The following is a 25,029-nucleotide window of genomic DNA, read 5'->3' on the forward strand; positions in this document are numbered from 1 at the left end:
CCTTTTCTCAAACAAACAAAAAAGGATGCTTTGGGTGAGTTTTGGTTTTGGTTTGGTTGGGTTGTTTTGTTTTGTTTTGCTATAGAAGCCTAGAGTACCAGGGTAGAACAGAACACCTGTGGCTACATGTTATAAGAACAGCACGTTTGGAAGTTCCACCATAGGAAGAATATGACAAGTTTTCTTTTGTGCTATTTTTAGAGACAGGGTCTTCTGCATTCCAGGGACAGCCTGGAACATACTGTGTAGCCAAGAATGGCCTTGGCTTCATGGTCCTCCTCTCCCGAGACCTGAACTGAGAGCTTTGTAGAAGCGATGGGGGAGCACTGTATCAGCTGAGCTATATCCTAGTGCTAGTATGAAACGTTTTAATTCCTCAGAAACTGTCAAAAAGGAAAGAATCCATCAGGGAGTCCTTGTAGTCAGAGTAAGAGAGGAGTGGATTTCCAAAACTTTATACCAGCGATGACTTCAGAAAACTAGCACAACGCCATTAGTAAGACTGTCTCTTCGGATACCGTAGCAACCAGTAAAGGTAATTTAACACACTTAAGATGTTCTGATCTATACTTAAAGCATTTTCTAATCATCAGATTTATAAAAATGTAAATGAAACAGTTTGCTTTATTCTGGTGAGAAAAAAAATCTATGGAGGTCTTACCCAGGAAAGTGGAATCTTTAATAGCAGGGAATGTAGATAAAAGAAACAATATTTTAGAAAGGCACCATGCTCTCAATTTTTATGCATTACAAAACATAATGATTTCCAGTGACCTACTTTAATGCTCAGAGCATGGAAGCTGGAGGCTTTTCCCCTCTTCTTCTTTCTTGTGCCTTTTTTGATAACACTATTTTGTAGTTCTTGCTCTTAAGATTTCACTATTGTGCCCTGAACATACCTTGAAGGTCCAAAGGGGAAGAAGAAAAAGAAACTGAGGAAATGGAAACACTAGCTGCAAGGAATGAAAAATAACAGACAAGCCAGTCACTCAGAACACAGGAGAAAGCCGGTTTGGAGGACACAAAGCAGTGCTCTGCCAAGCTGGACCGGCGACAGCTTTCATTAGGCACAGGACATACAGAAAATGTCAGCAATTGATCAAAAATAATAATAATAATAATAATGTCATGTGGCACAGGTGGCTTAAAACGTAAACAAAAGTCAGACTCAAGGTTAAGGTTGATTCTGATTTATTGAGCATCAGAATTGCTAAATGGGTAAGGTTTAACTAAGTCAAGTCTGCCTTAATTAGCATGTCCAATAAGTAAGAGAGCTGGAGAGTTATCTGAAAAGAATGCAGCCAGTTCCCCTGTGCAAAGCAGATTCAAAAGGAGCTGCGGAGGGTTTTAAAACTTTAGTATGTTGGGGGGAACAGTTGCTAGGATGCTCCTTTGAAGAGTACCTGTCCCTGGTAAAGCTGGGGACTTGTATGCCTATCAAGAGCTATCGGACGATTCTTACACATGTGGTCAGTGACTAACACTCAAGGGTTGAACCTTGTCCTCTCCTTTCAAATTCATGTGGAAGTTTTAACTCTCAGGGCGTCCAAACACGACCTCATCTGGGAACAGAGCAGTTGGAAGATTTAGCTAAAATAGGGTCATACTGGAACACAGTGGCCCTTACTCCTATATGACTGATAACCTCTTAAAAAGGGAAAATCTGGATTACTGGCATGCAAATAAAGAAAATATCAAATAAATATTAGAGTCTGGTATCGGTAGTGTGCTTCTGTATTTCCAGTTCTTGGAAGGCTGAGGCAGGAGGATCATAAGCCCAAACCTAGACTGGGATACGTAAGACCCTGTCTCAAACACACAAGCAAGCACACACACACACACACACACACACACACACACACACACACACACACACACACACACAAATGCTGTTGAAGCCAGGGCACTAGCAGATGCTAGCTGCATGGCCCAGAGCAGATCTTTCCCTAGTCTCGGAGGGAGAACCTCTGCCTAGCTCCTTGACCTCAGACTTAACATCTTATTACTGGACACAAACGTCCTTTAAAACAATCTGTGGTAACTTGTTTCAGTGGCCCTAGGAAATAGGCACATTGAGAATAAACAAGTCGCTGGCCAGAGTTCAGTATGGGACAGGATCTGAAGCATGATCAAAGAGAAAAAATGAAGATGACAATTGTCACCAATTCCTAACAGCCAACACAAAAGATGCACTCAAAAAATTAATAATGAGCACTCTCAGAAAACCTGTGCGTGTGTGTTTGCGTGTTTACAGTGTCAGGAAAGAGATGCAAATACTCAATGGCCGAACATTATATCATTTGTTGCTGTTAAAGACATAACACAAATAATCACTTACGGCACACTTGCAAGTGTCAGTGGCTATTATACAGACTGAGATGCCTGAAAGACGGATGCAGTGTATAAATTATGCCAGTATTCATAAAGAAGGAAATACATAAAGGCACAAATGCACTGCCTCTGATCACACTGTAGCTTTAAGAGAAGTGTTGACTGTTTCAGATTACAAAGGCGCTATTTAGTGTACAGCAAGTAGGCGCATGTGTCCAGCAGGCCAGTCACGTGCCTGTCCCCAGTGGGCAGTTCATATTCTCTCACCGCTAGAAAGAGCTCAACAACCGTGTTCCCTTAGAATCTCCTCCTTTGCAACACAAGTGATGCACCAGCAGAAAGAGAAAAGTCGGGTGCATACGCCAGTCTTTTTAAGACACAAAAATCCCAGTTGACATCTTACTCCCTCCTTCCTTTAAACAACAACAACTACAAAAAGGAAATAAGTCTCCTGGCCTCAAACTGATTTTTTAAAATAGTAATAAAGACCCCCCCCCAAATTTTATTTCCTGCCCCATAAGCATAAACGAAAGACGAGTAGGAAGCATTGACAAAGAGCTCCGAGAAACGATGTAGAAACTAAGAGGGATGATGAAATACAAAGTTAGGTCTAGACTGTGAGTGCCCTCTTTAAACTAACCTAGAAACCTTTACCTAACTCGAGTATGTGCATAATTTACACACGTTTGGATATAATCTCACCAAACGCCCTCATCTTCAGTCAAGGAAACTTTGCAGGGTGACCTTCAGAGTCATACGGAGTGGTTGTGGAGGGCAGCTTTAATCACACTTGACTTCTAAACAGATTGCCTCCCAGGGACAAGGTGGGTGGATAATTGTGCTTGGCTCCTGAGTTAAAGGCCCCGGGAGGCAAAGATAGGGACTAACAATTCTCCAATCTACTTTCCAAAGAAGGCGAGAGTAGTGAGGAATTGACTACCGTGGGACAAAAAGTAGAAGTGAACACGTTTTTATGGCACACTGATAATATCTCTTCAACTGTTTTCTCCCACTCACTGAGCCCACACCCCAAACCAGGCCAAAAAAGGGGCTGGTTGGTCAGGCCCTCCTCCCAGACTTATCCCTTCTTCCTACATCCCTCACCCCTACACCTCCAAGGAAAGCACCTGACGCCCAACCACTGCGGGGGTGGGGGGCGGGGGGGGGGGTGGGATCCCACAACAAGTAGATCCAGTCTAGGGTGGTTGCCCAGAAGTCAAGTGTGACGCCGAGAGTTCCAATCGCCACGTCGGATCTCTGGAGAAGGCAGAGCAGGTGAAGGAGGCAGGACGGAACCGGTTCCTAGACAGTAAAAAAAAAAAAAAAGGGCGAAGCGAGGGTGTGAGGTACGGGAGGGAGCGCGCCCGATAAGTAACACGAGGAGCGGCGACCGCCGTCCGGTTCCCCCGGATCACCTTGCGCTGACCTAGTTGAGAGGGGGAAGGAGGAGGGGGCGGCCAAGGAGGAGAGCAGGGAGGTGGGTGGGGCTCTGTCCGGGGGCGGAGCCTCAGAGCGGGCTCTTCCCCGGAGCTCGCCTCTGATTTGCCCAGGCATCCGAGCCGGAAGCAGCCAGGAAGCGTTGGCGCCAGCGCACGTGGTGACGTGCAAGGGAGTACGGCGCGAGCGCGCGCGGCGGCAGCAGCGGCGGCAGTGTGTCCGGGACGCGCGTGGAGGTCGGTCGCTGAGAGCTGCTGGGCGAGTCGTGGCGGCGAGCGAGCGAGTTCCCGCGAGTACCCCGAGGTCTTCCTGTGCCAGGAGCCTTCAGCCCGGTCGCCCCGCGCCCCTTCCCGCGCCTTCCGCCTGCCACCCGTCGAAGCTCTGGAGATGAATTTCACCGTCTCTTTAGAGATGACCCAGGTAACGCGCTGGACGCGGGAGGAAGAGGGCGGGGGGTGGGAAGATGGTGACTGTGCGGAGCGTCCGGCTTCTCCCGGGAGGAGCGGGCATCGCGGGGCACCCTGCGCTCGCGTTGTTGCCGCCTCGCGTGGTACGAGCGCCGTGGTCCAAAACCTTGCTGCGCCGGGGCGGGGACCGTCAGGCTTCAGCGCAGGGTGACGGAGGTCCTCCGGACCTAGCCCTGAGGACCGCTAGGAAGGATGGAAGAGAGTGGCGGCCACCACCGCGGACTGTGGGCATGGTTCCCCGCTGTCAGGAGCGGGTGCCGGCTGCGGGTAGGGACTCTCCGTGCTAAGACTCCCCGCGGCCCGCAGCAAGGGGCATGGAGCTGGCTTCAGAGCGCATCGGTTCCCGGGACTTGGCGTAGGGTGGCACGGAGTCCCTGGTCGCCGTGGACCGCGGGGTCCTTTGTTCCAGCTCCACGTTGCCCGCTTTTCTTGCCAAGCGCGGGGAGAAGGAGGCGGGAGGAGCGAGGGAGCGGCTGCCCTGACGTGTCAGCCCTGAGTGACTGCGCCGCCGGCCAATCGTTGCCGGGGGTGTGCGGGGCGCGGGTGGCTCTCTGTGCCTCCCGAGAGCGCGCTACAGGCCTGCAGCGCGGGGTCCCTGCACTCTGAAATAAGTGGAGAGTATGCTTTTTGTCCGTTCACCCTTTTTTGTGAAGGACCTCGTATATTCCTGAAAGGAAGACACCGAGGAATGTCCAACTGGAGATGAACGTAAAGAAACATGAACACTCCCCCCCTACCCCCAAACTTGAGAAATATTTTTGCCTTTTCTCCCAATACGTTGTAGACAAATGATTTCGGACAGCAGACATTTCAATCAAAAAAAAAAAAAAAATCGGACTGCCTAAAAGAGAACGTTTTCTTTGATGTCGGTTGTCTGCCGTGGAGGTTAGAACACTCCCAACGTCAGGTTCTTAGGAGTTTTTGTTGTGGTCTCCTGTTTTGGCAATGCACCATAGTTCTGAAAGTCTGGTACACAAGTGCAACATGGCCTAGATCACAATGGCCATGTTTTCTTTCATGCTAACGCCAGTGGTTGACTTAAGAAAAATACTGATGAGAAACAGGAGGTTGAATCCTGCTAAAACTTAACATATTAAAAATGTTAAAGGAAGCCGGGTGAGGTGGCACAAGCCTGTAATCCCAGCACTCAAGAGGCAGACACAGGAGGATCTCTCTGAATTCGGGGTCAGCTTAGTCTACAAATCGAGTCCAGGACAGCCAAGGCTACACAGAGAAACCCTGTCTCGAAAAATCAAGAAAAAAAAAATTAAAGGACTATTTTATAAGCCTGGGAGTGAACACTGAGTGTGTTGAGTTGAATTGGATTGAAACTAGTAAGTTCTAACGCTACCTAGCCGGTCATTAGGTCAAACCTCTGTACTTTGGTGGCCTCGCTTCACAGAGGCAGGGAGTGTCTTTCCTCTGTGATTTCTAATATGTGAAATACTGGGTTAATTAGTAGATACGTGTTTCTATAGCCTTTGTCTTAATTTATAGTTGTCTTCTAACTTTGTTCTTCCCAAAGACAAAGCATTTCGGGTTTTATTTTAGGATTAAATTAGTGGGGGGGTTGGTCTTTTGCTTTTAAATAGTGAGATTTTTGCTTTTCTTGTTTGGATGTTTTAGGCACCATGTGAGTGTAGTTTTTCCAAATATATTTCTTTAAATGCCTTGTCCAATGATACTAATGTGACTCACCCTAAAGAACTGTTAGCTTTTTATCAGTGTGGTGGTATAGTTAGATCCTGCAGGAAAGTATTCCTCCTACTTTCTGTTGGTGTTAAAAGTATTATTGGAGTGATTTCTGGGATTTTATACTAATTTGTAATGGCAGTTACTACTTGTTAATGTTTCTAACCCGTCAACAGTGTTCTTTGCACTTCGGTTGTCAGTCTGGATATCCAACAGGTACCTCAATATTAGAACATCTCAGACTCTGTTCTTTCTCCTTCCTGTTTTTCTCGATGCACTATCAAAAAATGATGTGTCAACAGCAGAGCATCCGTGCCAAAATACCTTAAGTCCTCACTCAGGACCAAGCAAGCATGGGTGTACAGTATCTTCATTTAAATGTCGTGTGCTGTGTTTTTCCCAGGCATGCCCCTACCATACCCCTTCTCAAACACCCTTCTTAAATACTTCATTTGGTCTCTATACTTAGCGTTGTTTAAACCTTAAAATAAGTTGGTTACTTCCTCTAGCACCATGTACCATGTGCATCCTGCAATCTATCATCTATTGAAACCAAAATAGCTACAGTTTCTGGAATATGTGCTGTCATGCCTTCCCTTCCCCTCAGCTTGAGCTGTTTTCTCTGCTTTCTTTGGCCTCTGAAATGTTAAGGCTGCGAAATTGAGCTAATTCCATTCTGTTCTAAGTGTTTCATTCCAGTTTGAGTGTGCCATGTTTAGTGCCACAGACGTTTGTGGTTCAGTGGTTAAGTGCTTGTCCGATATGTACAAGGCCTGGGTTTACTCTAGCCCTGGGGAGGGAGTTCTTTTTGGTTTCTCAAGATAGAGTTTCTCTCTCACAGCCCTGGCTGTCCTGGACTATCTTTGTAGACCAGGCTGGCCTCAAACTCACAGAGATCCACCTGCCTCTACCTTCTGCAGGATGGGATCAAAGGCGTGCACCACCACGCCTGGCTTGGGAGTTCTTAAATTACTTCATAATTGACTCCCTTGAAGAAAAAGAAATTACCTTTAAACTTAAATATTTGTGGTTTACCTTGATAATGTTTTGAAAACCGATGTTTCCTTTTGCTTAATGGAGGGTGGGGACTGCCAGGCCTGTTGTTTTCACAGCCTGTAAAACCTGCTGGATTATATTTCACTTAAGCTAATCTTCTAGGCACTAGTGATTTTTGTATTCTGGTAGTAAAAGGAAGCCCGCTGCCTTCCCTTTCTCATGCTTGCCACACTAAGGAACTGGAATGTGTTTAGTATATATTCCTTTTGACCCATTTCAGTCATAAAAATGGACTGGTTCAAACTGTATTGTACATTTGCTATTCTTGCATGACTTTGGGATATTTGAACCTTGGTCTGGCTTTTGAAAGACAAAATTTCTCTCCATTTTAAAATGTTATGATTGTGCATGAGTTTTATATTATCAAATAAGAAACACAAAATTTGAGGATACTTTAAGTTTTTAAAAGTATTGTGTGTGTGGCTGTTTTGCCTGCATGTATGTATGTACCCCACATGGAGTCCAGAAGGCATCTGATATACCCAGGCTTACCCTAATGAAAGTGAACATGAATTTTAAACACAAGTTTACACTAGCTTAAACATCATTTGGTCGTGGGCTAGCTTTCTAAGTCACGTAGAGTTGTTTGTAATAATGGGTAAGTGATAGAAAAGGAGAGGTTTGCCTTCTGTTTCTCTGTTTTCTTTTGACAGTCTCATGGAACCTAGGTCAGCCTTGAAACCCATGATGTAACTCAAGTTGGCTTTGAAATCTTAATACTCCCATCTCACTCCCAAGTGCTAGGACTATTGACTTGTGTGCCTGTCTCATATGTTAAGTTTTTTGTTTTTTTCCAAGACAAGTTTTCTCTGTGCAGCCTTGGCTGTCGTAGACTCGCTTTGTAGACCAGGCTGGCCTCGAACTTAAAGAGACAGAGACCCACCTGCCTCTGCCTCCCGAGTGCTAGGATTAAAGGCATGCACCACCACAACCCAGAATATGTTAAGATCTTAATAGGCAGAAAGTCAGATATTAAATAAAAAAAGCTGTATTCTTTTAACAACATTCAAAACAATATTGTGCAACTAGATAATGTACAAGTGCATGTGCCAGAATTACCCCAAAAATTCTCTACAAAGTTTTCTCTTTAAAGACTATAGTAAGGTAGTGCCCCTTCCCCAAGTAAATCCAAGTTAGAACATCCAAGCTGTCAAAAATAATAGACATTTGGTGGGAGGTTGGCTCTTCTAGGACCCAGTTCAGTTTGTAGCATCCATGTAGCTGATCACTCCTAACTCCAGGTCTAGCATAGTCACTGCCTCCTTCTGGCCTCTGAGGGCACTGCAGCATGGTACACAGACATGTACAGGCAAAACTCAACTTAAGTGATTGTAAATCTCCAATGTGTTCTCTGTGTACATGGGATGGGATATGTTGCACTTAGGAGACAGAGGCAGGCGATCTCTGTGAGTTGAGGCCAGCCTGGTCTACAAAGTGAGTCTAGGACAGCCAGGGCTACACAGAGAAACAGTCTTGAAAAATAAACAAAAAAGAGTATCTTGTGCAACACAGGCTGGCCTAAAAATGAACAAGGCAAGGATTTGCCTCGAAGCTGAGCACAGAACAGATAGTTCTGGACCCCATGCATGCCTCCAGAGGAGGTTCTGAGTGCAGAGACCAGGGCTCTGCTTTCTAGCTCTAGGGAACTGGCAGAAGAGTTTACCTGTCAGAGGTTGGTCTAAGGTTTTCCAGGTAGAGAGGCAACTTGAAAAAGGGCAGGGGTGAAATGCCAAGCACACTTGGAAGTGGGATGTCTGGCTTATAGCAGTGTGTATCTCTGGAAATAGTGCCCAAAGGTGGATTCCTGACTCCCAAAGCAGACATCTTGTGTTTGTGTATTAGCTGGAATCTAATCATAAATACTTTGAGAGTTAGTATTTTTAGTTTGTCTCTTGAACAATGAGAAAGGATTTTTTTTTTTTTTTTTTTTTTTTTTTTTTGGTTTTTCGAGACAAGGTTTCTCTGTGTAGCCTTGGCCGTCTTAGACTCGCTTTGTAGGCCAAGCTGGCCTTGAACTCACAGTGAATCCACCTGCCTCTGCCTCCCGTGCTGGGATTAAAGGCGTGGACCACCATGCCTGGCTAGGATTTTTTTTTTTAATCACTATTTGCATATTCAATAAAGAACTATTAGTAGTTTATGGCTTTTAAAAAATGTAGTATGAATATTTTTGCCAATTTTTTTTTTTTTTACCTCAAAGACTGATTTATTTTGTATGACCTGTTCTACCTACATGAAGGAGAGATTGGTTCGTGTGAATATCTAATTTAGATATGCTGTTGTTACAGATTATGATGCATGATTATCACAGAAGAAATTCATGTCTATAGCTTTTAAGGACTTGATTACATCATTTTCAAGCCTGCTAGTTTCGGAACCACCATTAAAGCCTAAGACAGCCACCTTCACTCCGCCACCTATCTTCATACTGAAACGAAGTGCTTTGTCTTTGCACCATTTGCGTTCTCAGTGACACATTTCTCATCAGGAAGAGTTGGTAAGTGAATATTAGGCATGTCTAACATTAACCGCTTGGTGGTAACCACCCCTATCCTGAAAAACATCTTTATCTCCCCTCCCCCGCTTCCGTTTTTTGAGACTGGATTTCTCTGTGTAGCCTTGGCTGTCCTGGACTTGCTGTGTAGACCATGCTGGCCTCGAACTCATAAAGATCCACCTGCTTCTGCCTCCCCAGTGCTGGAATTAAAGGCATGCGCTACCACACCCGGCTCTTTTTAATTAAAATGTAATTGCTTCTTCCCTTTTCTTTCTTCCCTTAGTGTCCCTTTCTGTGAACTATTTTGAGTTTTAAGTTACTTTAAAATGAAATCTCATACCACTTCTTTTTTGTTTGTTTGTTTTGTTTTTTGAGACAGGGTCTCTTCTGTGTAGCCTTGGCCATCCTGGACTCGCTTTGTAGACCAGGCTGGTCTCAAACTCACAGCAATCCACCTGCCTCTGCCTCCTGAGTGCTGGGATTAAAGGCGTGCGCCACCACGCCCAGCCCCATACCACTGCCTTTTAACAGTGCATTTTACATTTTATAAGTTAAGTTGAAAACATGTTTTGAGAACAATAGGCTGGAGATGTGGTTGTGCTTGCCTACTATATTTGAGGCCCTAGGTTCTGTTCCCAGTGTTGTATATGGAACATGTGTCTTCACAAAGAATGTTAGTTTTGCCAGGGGTAGGAGTACCTGCGTGTAATGCCAGCCCTCCGGTAAAGGAAGGGACATTGAGGAGTTCAGGGCCAGTCTCAACTGTGTTCTGAATTTAAAGCCAGTCTGGGCTATATAAGATGTGTCAAAAAATGAACATTGAGAGCTGGGCCTGGTGGTACATGCTTGCTGTCCCAGCACTCAGGGAAGCAGGCAGGCGGATCTCTTGTGAGTTCAAGACTACCCAAAGAAACCTTGTCTCAAAAACCAAAACAAACAAAAAAAGAAGATTAATTTATTTCTATTTGGAAGTGAAGAAAGGCCAGCAGGAACCTCTAGACGTGGCTCTTAAGTCACTCGTTGTCTAGGTTTGGGAGGAAAGTATTTCATTTCCCTCCCTTCAGAAGGAGTGTCCATCAGACATGGAAACCAGGTTCAGGTTGTTGGGATTTTTACTACAGTATGACTGGTTACAAAAAACCTAGGATCAAAGTTGGGATAAAAACATGAGCATTCCTGGCCATGGTGGTGCACACCTATTAATCCCAGCACCCAGGGAGGCAGAGGCAGGCGGATCCCTGTGAGTTCGAGGCCAGCCTGGTCTACAAAGTGAGTCCAGGACAACCAAGGCTACACAGAGAAACTCTTGTCTTGAAAAATAAAAAATAAATGAGCATCCTGAACCATTATTGTTTCCGCTAGATTAAATTTTTGGTGTGTTGGTAGGATAGATTTCAGTATAAAGAAGATACTGTATTATGTTTGAAAAAATACACCCAAACATTCTTTTTTGAAACTGGGTTTCTACTTGTCTCTGCCTCCCAAGTGCTGATTGATATTAAAGGCATGTATCACCACACCCTCTTGAAAAAAACAATTTGCATGTAAAGTAACTTAGCTTTCTTTTTTTTTCTGTTTAGCCAAATTTATAAGGAAAAATGATTCCCAATGGATATTTGATGTTTGAAGATGAAAATTTCATTGAATCTTCTGTTGCCAAATTGAATGCCCTGAGGAAAAGTGGGCAGTTCTGTGATGTTCGGCTTCAGGTATTTAAAAGTTAATTCATGACTCATAAAAGCCATAAGTTGGATTTTCCCCTCCAAACAAGTGTTTAATGAGATGACTAGGTTTTTTGAGATTTTTATTTACTTTTCTTTTATGTGTATGGGTGTTTTGCCTGCACGAATCTCTGTACCACATGTGTGCAGGGCCCATGGAGGTGAGAAGAGGACACAGGATCCCCTGGAACTGGAGTTACAGACTGTTGTGAGCCACCATGTGGGTGCTGGTTCTCTGGAAGGTTCTCTTAACCATTGAGCCAACTTCTCAGTTGTGAGATGACACCTTTCTCATTTTTAAAAAGACTTAGCTAGAAACGTGAGACAGAGGAGGCTGTGTGTCCATCGGCTGGAGAAGCACGAGGTCTCCGAGAGTCTGACGCTGGTTCTGTTATCTCAGGTCTGCGGCCATGAGATGCTGGCACACAGGGCGGTCCTGGCCTGCTGCAGCCCCTATCTGTTTGAAATCTTTAACAGTGACAGTGACCCTCACGGAGTTTCTCACGTGAAGTTGGATGATCTCAATCCAGAAGCTGTTGAAGTCTTGCTGAATTATGCATACACTGCTCAGTGAGTACCTCCAAGTGATCCAGAAAATCAGAATACCAAGTGTCTGAATTTTAGAGCCTGGTATTAAAACTTTAAAAAAAAAAAAAAAAGACTTTATTTATTTTTTTTTAATAGGTTGAAAGCGGATAAGGAGTTAGTAAAAGATGTTTATTCTGCTGCAAAGAAGCTGAAGATGGACCGAGTAAAGCAGGTAGTGTATTGCACATTGTGACAGTAGACTGGTAGGGTGTTCTGTGGGATTAGAATGTAGATGTTATCAGGAAACATTAATTAGGCCCAAGAATTTGGAAATTCCATCCCTTCCTCTCTCATCTGAGCGTCTGGTTTTGACCCTCTAGTAATGTGGGAGGGTCACCTGTTCTCTTGACTGGCAGTCTCCTCTGGCATAATAGCGATGTCAGAGTCTTTCTCAGTGATTTTTGCATTCAATATTTTTATATTTAAACTACTTTTATATTTTTCTGTGATGATGACAGATAGTATTAGGAAATGAAGTTACACAAATGCTACATGCCTTTGATGGATGCATTTGTTTCTGATAGGACGTTAAATAACATTAATAACACTGTAAGGTTACTACACGGAACTGTAGCTTGGCCTTGACATGAACCTTGTGGCTTAAGCATAAGCTGATATCAGTTTCAAAACTGCGTGTTCACCTTAGAGCAATGCAAAGGAAATATGTTAAGGGATTAAAGTGACATGCTGACAGTACTCTGAGAGCATGAGTTAATGTGTGCATATGTTCTGCATGTCTGTGGGAAAGTGCCTGCAGAGACCAGGAGAAGGTATCCAAGTCCTGAGGAGCTGGAGTTAGCAGTGGTTGTGAGCGACCTGCCTGATGTGGCTGCTGGAAACCTAGCTCAGGTCCTCTGGAACAGCATTTATCACTTAGAAAAGCAACCGGTACTCTGACCCACCATTTCTCCAGCACCCCCAGTTGTAGGATTTTTAACCAGAGACTGCAGCTTTGAATAAGGGCCAGCAAACCAAATATTTTCCTAAAGGGCCAGGCTTTTTTGGCTGCCTGGCTGGTTGTTTTTTTTTGAGACAAGGTTTTTCTCTGTAACCTTGGCTGTCCTGGGCGCTTGTAGACTAGGCTGGCCTCCAACTCATAGAGATCCACCTGCCTCGGCCTCCCTGAGTGCTGGGATTACAGGCCAGGCCAGGCCAGGCTTTTTTTTTTTTTTTTTTTTTTTAAATAAAGTTTTATAAAGAATAGCTGTGTAGATTTTATATATAATCTATACTTTGTAGTTACAGTAACAAAAGGGAAACCATTGGTTCTCAAACTTCCTAATGCCGTAACCCTTTAATACAGTTCCTCGTGTTGTATTGACTCCCAACCATAAAATTATTTTTGTTATTATTTCATAATTAATTTTACTATTATGAATTGTAATATAAATGTCTGATATTTCCAATGGCCTTAGGTGGGTGACCCATGTGAAAGGGTCATATGACCCCCATAGGGGTTTTAACCAACGGATTGAGAACTGCTGAGTTAAACAATTGTGACAGACAATATGGCCCACAAGCCTAAAGCACTTCTTGCTTTTGCCGAAGACCCAGGTTCAGTTGCTTCTAAGCACATGATGACTCACAACCGTCTGTAACTCGGGTTCCAGAATATCTAGCGCACTTTCCTGGGCTCTGCAGACACTGCATGCACATTGTGTATATTGCACAGACAGACATACATGCAGACAAAATACCCATACACATAAAATGAAAATAAGTGAATCTTTAAAAAAAAGAATCCTATGATTAGGCCAGCAAGGTGGCTCAGCAGATAAAGGTTTTTGCTGTGTCAAGCATGGTGACCTGATCCTGTCTCACACAGAAAAGGGGAAGCTACTCTACAGTGCTGCCTTCTCATCTCCACACATGCAGCCTACCCCATAGATGCACACCTGTACACACCACACAGTTTAACAGAAATCCCATGATGCAGACACACGTTGACATTCCAGCTTCTTCCTAATACAGATACTATTTTTCCAAAATTATTTTCTAAGTTTCTTAACCTTGTGCTACATTCTACATGTGCTGTACACTTGGCTTTTTTAGTGTAGCCCCATTTATGCAACTTTTTAGAGAGCCTTACCTGACTGCTACTGTTGAAACACCCAGAACCTGTACATTGCATTTCCATTTGTCACATCTGCTACTAAACAGGTTACATTTTTATGCGACATCTTTGATGTTTCTCATTTGCATTTTGTTGTTTGGTTTTATTTTGAGACATCTTGCTATGTAGCTCAGGATGGGTGTGAATTTAGATTTCTCTGGTCTCAGTCTCCCAAGTGCCCCAGATTCTAGGCATCCGTACACCACCATGCCCAGGTAATGTCATTATTAGGATATGTGTTGTCACGTTGTAAAGTTTGATGCTATCCCATTGTTAATTTGATTTCTGGTGCATCCTTGTATTTCAAGTGGTGTCTATGTATTGACATTAAATGTCCAGTAAACTGTATGCAGATATTGGCACGCTGTATTTCTTTTCTAAGGTCTGTGGAGATTATTTACTATCTAGAATGGATGTTACTAGCTGCATCTCATACCGAAATTTTGCAAGTTGTATGGGAGACTCCCGTTTGTTGAATAAGGTTGACGCTTATATTCAGGAGCATTTGTTACAAATTTCAGAAGAGGAGGAATTTCTGAAGCTTCCGAGACTAAAGGTAAGGAATAGGCCAGCTAGGCCACACAAATGGACTGGCACTCTATAGCAGCAGGCACAGTCTTTGTCCGGTGAATAGGGCTTACAGTAGTGTGATACATTTACAGAGTTGCTCCTCCTAGTGGAATAAGTTTCTGCCTCTCAGTTTGTTTACTTCCTTTATTTAGGCTTACTGATTTCCTTGCAAATTACAGAAAGTTCATGGAATGCAACTTTTAAAATACAATATTTTCGAGAACGTAAAGAAAGTGTACAGTGTATTTTTACTGTATTAACTCCCGGATCCACACTCAACTTCATGTTCTCTCAAACTTTTTTGGCCCTGTGTGCTGCTTGTTACTGATGGGTATGGAACAACCCATGAAACCGGTGGACCTACCAAGAGCCACACCCAAGAGAAACCTTGCTCCCCAGAAACCGTCAACTATTGGTAGCACCTCAGCTAGTGGCGGAACTCCTGACCCTAACCCCTTCTTCTTCCACCCCGGGAGTAAAATTTTTATTACAAAACTGAACATGAACCTGAGAGCTAGAATTTCTTCAAAGCTGATGTGTGGGTGTCATTGGTTTTTGTTTTATTGTTTATAATTCTAGTTGGAGGTAATGCTTGAAGATAATGTTTGCTTGCCCAGCAATGGCAAATTGTACACAAAGGTAATCAACTGGGTGCAGCGCAGCATCTGGGAGAATGGCGACAACCTGGAAGAGCTCATGGAAGAGGTTAGTTTTAGAGTAAATGGGACCCAACCGTTCTTACAAACCATTTTTGCTATAACATGAAGGATTCCCTCTCACTTTTATTTTATAACCATGACCCTGAAGGATTTAAATTTTGCTATAGGTACCCCTAAGCTGAGTGACAGGGGGGGTGTCCAGGTGAGCTGAACGAACCGCTCAGTTTGCTCTTCTGCTTTTCTTTTTTTTTTTTTTTTTTTTTTTTTTTTTTCCTTTGCTTATTTACGTGCTCTCTTTAAAGTAGCGTGTAACTTGCTTTAGAAAGGGGAGGTGGTACTGACATTTCCTGTAGATTCTTAATTTTTCTTCACAGGTTTTTGCTTTAAGTTTGACAAGTAGGTAAAGCTTCTAATGGTTGTTCCTCCCCATTGGTTTATCTCCCCATAGGTTTATTAACAAAACTAGGATCCCCAAGACTGAAGAAGCGAGAAGAAACCTCCAGTGTATTGACACGTAAAGAAGCAGCAGTCCTGCCCCAGTTCTCCTAAGAAAAGTCCGCTGTGGGCAGAGAACGATGATGATTTAATGGTGTTTACTCCTTTACAGGGCTCTTACCGCTAAAGCTTTGTGGTTTTCAATGGTGTTGTTCATACATGTAGTCAGTTAACTTGGGGCTGTTTTTAAAAAGTACACAAGAAAAACAAAATTTAATGGAGAAGTTGGGACTAGTCCATGTGTTGGTTGGAGCAGTGGAATAACTTGGAGTGTGTCATTCATTCCACAGAAGCCCTCCATGCTCAGTAAAGCTTACCTACTGTTAGGCTGACTCACCACCGTTGCTGCATTATAAAAGGGCTAGCAGATGCTCTTTGAATTGTGTGACTTCCTACATGGGAGTCGGATGCAATAGTCATGTACTTGCGTCCATGCAGGAAGATTGCAGCTTGCTTGAAGTTTTGCATTTGTTTTTTGTTATGTGCTTTTCTTGACATTTCCTATAGGAGAGAAGTATGTTTATTCAGACAGTACCATTTATCATCAAAGGTGTAAACTATTCAGTATTTTATTGTAAATATATGTATTTAAGAATCTGCTGTACTATGCCCTTTTCTCTTAATGTCATATAATAGAAGCTATGGAAACAATGAAGATTTCTTTCAAGCCAATCAAGCCAAGGACTCTTCAGCCAGTATTAGAAGATTTTGTATTTGATTTTGATTTTTGTTTTTGTTTTGCTTTTTACATTTTTACCACCATGACATGTGTTTTTCTTTACTTCGGGATCCTGCCAGAGAAAGATGTCAAGAAGCACACTGGAGGTTACCTTGAGGCGGTTGTGTAATCTCATGCTAGCAAGTAGCCATGGTGACAGTAGCCACATGGGTGTTCTGTTGCTGTTTTGCAGGTTCAAACCTTGTACTACTCAGCTGATCACAAGCTGCTTGATGGGAACCCACTAGATGGACAGGCTGAGGTGTTTGGCAGTGATGATGACCACATTCAGTTTGTGCAGGTACACATTGCACAGTCTGAGGTAACCTCAGGTTAAATGTAACTGGAGACTAATAGCATACTTAAATTTTCCTTTAATAAAGGAAAGTGGACGAACCTCGTTGTTATAACTCAACAGAGACATTTTTGGGGGGATAAAACAAGCATATTTTAGAGCTTGCAGCATTTTTGCCACACCAAATAGAAGCTAACTCAGCAAATTAGATGCCATTTACCCCTTTTAAAATATGGTTCACAACTAGTAATAAGAACAGTAAAATGAAGCAATATATTAGGTTTTTGTTATTTTGGCTAGGTTTTTTTTTTTAAAGTTATTTGTAACACGCATGACTAATAGGACCAGTTTTTTAAAAATACAGTTGACTTACATTGCTGATGGCTGTGAAAGAAATTTTGGCTATTTCTTTAATTACTGACCTCTCAAGAAATAGAAACAGCATCATGATTTATATATAATGTTAAGTTTACACACTGTTGAACTCAGAAATGGTTGATCATGTGTTAGAATGTGATCTGGGTATTTCTGAGGCAAAATGTATTAATGCAGTATAGCTTCATTGTGCTGATGGAGTTTCTTTTGTAGCCTTTATTAAACACATACTTGTCAGATAGTTTTTTAACTGTAGAAAACAAACATTGAGGTGTATAAACAATTTTAACTTATGGACAACTGATAATATACAAAAAAGAAACACCTTCTCTTGTTACTTTGTATATTGAAAATTAAACCCAGTGTTCTGCATGTACTTCATGCACTCCAACGCCAAGCAACACCCCGGTAGCCATACAAATTGTGAATGTCACAGTGAGCCGCTCACTAAACCATGCTCTTATTAAGAAGTGCCCTGGAACTTTTAACCGTTAACCGTTTTTCAATCGCTGCCCTACGCTGTCCAAAGAAACATTGCCCTAACTTGAGATACAGATGCCTATGTTTGGAGTTTTCAAAAAATAGTCATGCAATATGCATTATTTTTACTTGGCATTTAGCTCAGCATTGTGAAAGGCTATGATAGAGAGTAAACCCAGGTTGTGGAGGGTTTCCTTTAACACTTGGGTCAGTGGTACTATACTGACTTGTGTGCTTATGTTGTCAGGTTACAGCTGTCTGGTATCCTGTGGCAGTAGTGGCATTTCTAAAGAATTTGAGGTCTTGAAGCCACATTTGTATCTGTACTGCTTATATGCATGTATATATATATAGCTTTACACGACCCTACCCTATATATGCTAAAGAAGCACAGATAGCTTCTGTTACAGACCCTACGGCTGTATTGTTTCAGTGGTAAACAATACAGTCTGAGAAGAGGCATCTACCATAAGAGGCCCTGAGGGAGGCCATGGAGATGTAAGGTGGAGGGCATCATGAGAGCAGGCTTAGGACTGAGAGGATTTTTCTTAGACAAGTGGTAGAAGATTATCTGTGCAAGGATGCTGCTCTGTGGTGGCAATCCAGTTTGGAAAGTAGGCATACAGCTGATGCTTTTTCCTGTCAGTGGCAAGAAGTTTAATTGTACTTATTTTGTGTGGAGCTGGGGATCAAACCTAGGGTCTTTCCATATGACAGGCAAATGTTCCACCACTGAGCTATATGCATGGCAAGGAGAATTTAGGAAGAATACTGGCGGTAAGAATATACACATTAAAGAAAGTTACTAGTGAAACACATTGAAACAATTTAGACAGCTGTGTCACTTCTGTTTCTAGGTGGCATTTGTTAATCATAGCAAGTGGCTGACGGCTGGGTGGTTGTGTCTGGGCTATATGATCCCAATGGGTTTCCATTTTTTAACTTTCCAAAATTGTTGGCTTGGACTTTGCTTTTTTTTATGGTCAGACACAGATGGTAGATTAAAGCTTGTGAGAGCAGTTTGTAGACACTGCACGCAATAGTTTACAGTTTCAAGAATGCTGAGTTTAACAATCCAAGAGTATAGAGGATGAACTCCATCCTCCAAATGTTGAGGTAGATCTCTTAATAGTGGTTTGAGAGGAAAGTTTGAGAAGATCGTTAGGACGTGTGGCATTCTGACCTTTCTTGTTAAAATGGCCTGAGTAGGGATCATGGAGCAGAAGAGATGCAGGGTCATAACATAGACCTCAGAAACTGAAAACGCAGGTTGAGATGAATCCTGGAAAGCAGAAGTGTGATTAGAACCTACTCAAACTGTAAAAGCTACCTAAGAAGAAAGTGTGGAAGCCAAAGAAATTATAGGCTCTCAAGTCTTCTGGGAAGTCATACAAAGATAGGGATGGAGTCTCTTTGTGTAAGAGGTCATGAGGACTTGTATATCAGGTGTGTTCATAAAATAATGCCTGTAGTCTTTAGTGGTACAGTGTCGGTCACATTCGCTCGTTGTCTTCAGTTACCATTCATACATCTAGAGCAGGATTTATTGCCGTTAAGCCTATTTAGTATAAGCATCATCTATTTCTTATTTTGGGACTCCTTTCCACAGATTGAGGTAGAGATATTAATATATCTTGTAATAATCTCTTCTAAAAATCAGAATCTTTCTTTGACGTTTTTCTGTTGCTTTTTCTTTCCACCAGCAGTACAAGTTTCTATTGAAAACTGTACTTGTTTGTGCAGTCTGTCCCTCGAGACCAGGATAAGTGGCTAATCAGGGTTTGCCAGGTGTTGACTTGTGGCGCCTGTTCTTTTCATGGTGACCTTTTAAGGCTCAGTATCAGTTTAGCTCAGGCTGTGATGGCAGGTGTGCACCACCATCACACCCAGCACTCAGGATTCTATATGATCTTTTCTCTTGGAATGGTAGGGGCTAAGGTAATAGAAAGAATCTGCAAAAAAATCCTTTGTTGCCCCTCCCATATTACATTTTTGTGAATGGTTCTAGTATTCATTTTTTTATTACTCTTTGTGTTGAGCTTTTACAGTGTCAATAAGCAGCCCTAAAATGTATACACACATGCTTCTGATGGGCACTTCTTCCCTGCAAAATGCTTTCAGAGAGATTGGCAGAATCTGTGTGTACTCACTCTTTGTTGGCATTTGTATGAAGGATACAATTTTAGAAAGTTTCCTTAGGTTGACAGTTTCTTGCATAGAGCAGATGAGATGTATTTTTTTTCTCCTTCCTGTTCCCACATTGAGATATCATTCTGCTGCTTGATCTGTGACATGTTTTTGAGTTGCTTAAATTGATCTTTTTCTGAGCAGCCAATTGTGTAGATGTAGCTGTTTCACTTTTAAGTGATAGTGGATGTGTGGCAGGAATTTGGCTGGGAAATGTTGGTTTGTGTTCTATGAGTGTGTTGTGTAGGTAGAAGGCGCTCAGTGTATCGGCAGTGTTGCACAATAGCTCAGGAACAAAGGTACAGCAGGAATGCTCTCTGGCTAGGTTTCTGTAGCTACCTTTTGATTTTGCAGAAAAAGCCACCCCGTGAGAATGGCCATAAGCAGATAAGTGGCAGTTCCACTGGATGTCTCTCTTCTCCAAATGCTTCAATGCAAAATCCTAAGCATGAATGGAAAATCGTTGCTTCAGAAAAGACTTCAAGTAAGTTTGCCTTCAGTTTATCTATTTGTAAGGATAGCTGTCAGTTTAATACTTTGAGATGACTAAGGAAAAACTCGGCAATGACATATGGAAAACCATAGCAGACGGTTCCAATCTGGAGACTGGAGTACAATTCAGAATCCTCTAACCACCCCAATTATTAGCAGTTCTATGGTAAACACAGAGCTCTTGTGTTCACAGACAACACTTACTTGTGCCTGGCTGTGCTGGACGGTACATTCTGTGTCATTTTCCTTCACGGGCGGAACAGTCCACAGAGCTCGCCAACAAGTACTCCAAAACTGAGCAAGAGTTTAAGCTTTGAGATGCAGCCAGACGAGCTCCTAGAAAAGCCCATGTCTCCCATGCAGTATGCGCGGTCTGGGCTAGGGACAGCAGAGATGAATGGCAAACTCATAGCTGCAGGTAAGAGCAGAACGATGAGTGGGACAGACAGTCTTGTAGATGAGCATTTATATTGACTTATGGCATGCAGATTTGGGGCGAGAGGACTCAATATGCTTTGTTTCAGTACAGAAAAACCATTGCTGTTGAATATCCCTGCCCTTGACTAGAGGAGGTCATTAGCTGTTTTAAATTAAATGGTGGTGTGCTAGGGCTTGAATGCACAGTGCCTCGGTGCTTGCTAGGCCAAGTGCTCTCTATATATAGTACACCTGTATGTTAGAGTACAGAGCAAATAAACTCAATTTTCAAGCCAGAATAAGCAGTTGGCTCATATAGACAACTTGACTACTAGGAACATTTAGTTAAATACTTTTCTTGTTGGGCACACTACTTAAAGACATTCTGGCAGGGTCTGGGTGAAATATAGTTTTTAAATTATTATAAATATTTTTTTCTTCTTACTTATTTAATGTATATGAGTGCTCTATCTGCATATACACCTGCATGCCAGAAGAGGGCATCAGATCCCATTACAGATGGTTGTGAGCCACCATGTGGTTGCTGGGAATTGAACTCAGGACCTCTGGAATAGCAGGCAGCGCTCTGCCTGAGCCATCTCTCGAGCCAAAAATACAGTTTTTAATCTTAGCACTTGGGAGGTGAAATAAGAGGCTCACAACTTTAAGACCAGCCTAGGAGACATTGTAATATGCCCACTGCCACTAGGGATCAAATGTAGCCATTCTGATCCTGTCTCACATTTTAAGCAAACTTGTGATTCTTTTGCCAGGTGGTTATAACAGAGAAGAATGTCTTCGAACAGTTGAGTGCTATGATCCTCGAACAGATCATTGGTCTTTCCTTGCTCCCATGAGGACACCAAGAGCCCGCTTCCAAATGGCTGTGCTGATGGTAAGCACAGTATGCTGCAAAACAATCGTGTTAACTTTTTCTTTCTTAGACCTTCCTAGGGAAATTCTCACTTATCACTTTTGACATAGGGACAACTCTATGTGGTGGGTGGATCAAATGGACACTCAGATGACCTGAGTTGTGGAGAAATGTATGACCCAAGTATTGATGACTGGACTCCCGTTCCAGAGTTGAGAACTAACCGTTGTAATGCAGGTAATAAAACGATACTTCCCTTTTAACTGAGAAGGCCAGTGGTTAATTATGGCAATTCAATTATTGACATGTTTTACACCTTCCTAGGAGTGTGTGCTCTGGATGGGAAATTGTACATTGTTGGTGGCTCCGATCCGTATGGTCAAAAAGGCCTGAAAAATTGTGATGTATTTGATCCTGTCACAAAGTCATGGACAAGCTGTGCGCCTCTTAACATTCGTAAGCTGATTGGTCTCTGTTGTGTTTTGGGTTAGGGTTTTGCTATGTATCCCTGGCTAGCTTGGAGCTTTCTGTATAGGTAAAACTGACTGGCCTTGAACTTGGCAGTTCTTTAAAAGACCTGTGAATTAACAGATTGCAACCTACATTTACAGTTTGGATAGCTTTGGTAATAATTCTGATTTGCCTTGATTTTTATAGGTAGACATCAGTCTGCAGTTTGTGAACTTGGTGGTTATTTGTATATTATTGGAGGTGCAGAATCTTGGAATTGTTTGAACACAGTAGAACGATACAATCCTGAAAATAACACCTGGACTTTAATCGCACCCATGAATGTGGCGAGGCGAGGAGCTGGAGTTGCTGTTCTTGATGGTGAGTTTGGAGAGGTGAATAGTACCAAGTGGCAAGAGCTAGTTTGAAAATTCCAAGAAGGGTTACTTAAACACTCGAGTACGGATTATCGGGTCTGGTGAAATGGCTCAGCAGGTAGAATGCCTGCCTTACTGGAAACAGCCATGAGTTTTGGATCCCCAGGACCCACGTAAAGGTGGAAGGAAGGAACTGACACTGCAGAGTTGTCCTCTGTTACCAAGTACATACCCATATCCGTGTCATACAATTATGAATAATTTTTAAAAATTCAGATCCAGTGTCTCTTGTGACACAAAGGGATTAAAAATGCCCCCCCCCCAAGTGTCTGAAAGTAAGTGAAATACATTCATTCACCCATCTCTTGGTGGGTGTTCTCAACCAAGTTCTACGTTTCCCTCTGTGAGCCGTATCCACAAATCAGTCTTGGATTAGTAAATTAACATCATTGGGAACAAAGCTGAGCCTTAGCAAGGCTTTGTGGCTCAGCTAGTGAGCATATAAGTGTGCTGACAATAATTAGCAGCCTCCTGACCCAGGATCTCCAACCTGTGTGAGCCCTGTCAGTGTAGTTACAGCTGTGTGTATACAAGCTGTATGCACACAAAATCAATCTGAGAATTAGTGTTTTTCCTCCCCCATGGAGTTGATTGCTGACATTTCTGTTATAGTATTTAACTACTGCATAGGTACTTAAAAGTAGTCATAAGTATTTCTGGAAGAGACATCTGCACCAAAAATGCAGGGAAAGCTCTAGAAGTTCAGTCACTGATCTTTTTTCTGTAACTTTTCCTTTGTGGTGCTAGTTTGAACTAGGGCCTCACTTTTACTGGGCAAGTGTTCACACGCACATACATGTCCCAGCTCCTCCTATAACTTCTTGGTCACATCTTTAGGCAAATTTCTACCTTTATATCTCTTAATTCTTCATCTGTGAAATGATCACAGCAATAGTTGCTAGACAGCCATGGGAGATGTACTTAAGATGATACAGTCCTTTTCTCCCTGTAGTTGCCAGAGTCTCCAAAGGAATGCATTCTTGTCCATTTAATGTATCTTATACCATGGTTTCTAGCACCCTTGCCCTAGTCACACAGACCTTTTCTTCTATTTGTAAGACAAGATCTCACTATGTAGCCCAGGCAGACCTGGGCCCTCAGTCATGGCTTCCTGAATGGTGACAGTACAAGTATGCATTACTATGCCTTGCCTACATAGGTATTTAATTAAAACTGTAAAACAAAACAAAAGAAAGGGGGAAAAAAAAACCAGGTGTTTCTACTTAAATCTCACCCAGAGTTTTGGAGGTTTTTAAAATTTGTTTTTCTGAGCCTGTTTCAACTGACTGTCGTGTTTCTCTTTTTAGGCAAACTGTTTGTAGGTGGCGGCTTTGATGGTTCTCATGCTATCAGTTGTGTGGAGATGTATGATCCAACTAGAAATGAATGGAAGGTGATGGGAAACATGACTTCTCCGAGGAGCAATGCTGGGATCACAACTGTAGGGAATACCATTTATGCAGTGGGAGGATTTGATGGCAATGAGTTTCTGAACACGGTGGAAGTGTATAACCTTGAGTTGAATGAGTGGAGCCCTTACACCAAGATTTTTCAGTTTTAACAAATTTAAGATCCCCCCCCAAACTAACAGGCTTAGTGATGTAATTGTGCTTAGTAGAGGTACACTTGTGAATAAGGAGGGTGGGTGGGTAGATGTTGCCAACAGCAACACAGAGCTTTTGCATATTGCATATTATTAAACATGCTGTACATAATTTTTGTGTTTGGAAAGGAATGCGAAGATGAAGGTCTGTTTGTGTATTCTTTAGACGTCTTTGGTTGTTTTACTTTCTGAAGGTTGATACTGTAAAAGAATAAACCATGAATTGATTGGGAACATCATTTCAAGAAGTCCCTGCTCCTCCACATTTGTTTTGCCAATTTGCACATTAAATGACTCTTCCCTCAGTTCTGTCTTAAGGGGCTAGAGGGGTAGGGTTTAAACGTAGGCAGTTGGGTTTTTTAAGGGCCCTTTTTCAATAACTGGAACACTCTATAACAAGATACTTATTTAAATAGATAACAATGACTATTTTTGTTTTTATTAAAAGAAAGTTGACATGCCTACCAATATTTAGCCTTTTATGATTACATTTTTATAACTTTTTATATTCTCAGCAGAGTGCTTTATCTGTTGAAGTAAAATGTGACAGATTCAAGTTATCAAAGCAGAGTGGCAGTCGGAAGGATGCAGAGTGGGGTGTTTCTTTTAAATGCTCAGAATGCAAACTTTAGCATTTGCCGCAGCTGTACTTTTTTTTTTTCTTTTTCTATTTGACAATGCAGTATCAATGTTTATTTTGATGGGGTTGCTGAACAGTAACGTCATAATAATTCAAACCTGGGTTTGATGAATTACTTAACTTACTGAGAGTAGAACATTTAGCCTATCTTTATTTATCATTAACAAAACAATTGTAAGTGGAAGCCTTTGGTTGAAAAAAATTAAAACTGTATTGGGTTTGTGAATGCACCTTTTCAGAAGTGTTTTGTTCAGCTTTCTTACTCACCTGGATTAATACTGGTTGGGGTGACTCGGTGTCTGATGTGTAGTGCTACACACTTAATTTATGGTGCCCAAATAAGCAAATCCTAATGCTTTCTGCAGATGCAAACACATTAAAGGTACTTTGCAGTAAATCCTTGCACTGTGGGATTAATGTCCAAATGTTGATATA

At 42.3% G+C, this 25,029-nt stretch overlaps 1 protein-coding gene across 4 annotated transcripts; it reads left to right on the top strand.

Moving 5' to 3' along the window:
- Positions 1–3,975: 3,975 nt before the first annotated feature.
- Ivns1abp (influenza virus NS1A binding protein) lies at positions 3,976–24,571 on the top strand. 4 transcript variants are annotated; one of them, XM_051147553.1, is made up of 15 exons: positions 3,976–4,188; positions 9,272–9,480; positions 11,061–11,189; positions 11,602–11,771; positions 11,886–11,961; positions 14,285–14,458; positions 15,052–15,177; positions 16,538–16,645; positions 20,036–20,165; positions 20,367–20,591; positions 21,364–21,485; positions 21,575–21,701; positions 21,789–21,920; positions 22,122–22,295; positions 23,659–24,571. In XM_051147553.1, exons 3-15 carry the CDS (start codon positions 11,079–11,081, stop codon positions 23,910–23,912), a joined length of 1,929 nt encoding a protein of 642 aa, XP_051003510.1. In that variant the 5' UTR covers positions 3,976–4,188; positions 9,272–9,480; positions 11,061–11,078; the 3' UTR covers positions 23,913–24,571. The 4 variants fall into 4 exon arrangements, with proteins under 4 accessions (XP_051003510.1, XP_051003511.1, XP_051003513.1 ...); XM_051147554.1 differs by lacking the exon at positions 15,052–15,177; XM_051147555.1 differs by lacking the exons at positions 3,976–4,188; positions 9,272–9,480; positions 11,061–11,189; ... (2 more) ...; positions 14,285–14,458; positions 15,052–15,177 and adding an exon at positions 15,584–15,720.
- Positions 24,572–25,029: the final 458 nt, after the last annotated feature.

The sequence above is a fragment of the Acomys russatus genome, chromosome 6 (genome assembly GCF_903995435.1).
Source record: "Acomys russatus chromosome 6, mAcoRus1.1, whole genome shotgun sequence".
In the NCBI taxonomy this organism is placed as follows: Eukaryota; Metazoa; Chordata; class Mammalia; order Rodentia; family Muridae; genus Acomys; species Acomys russatus.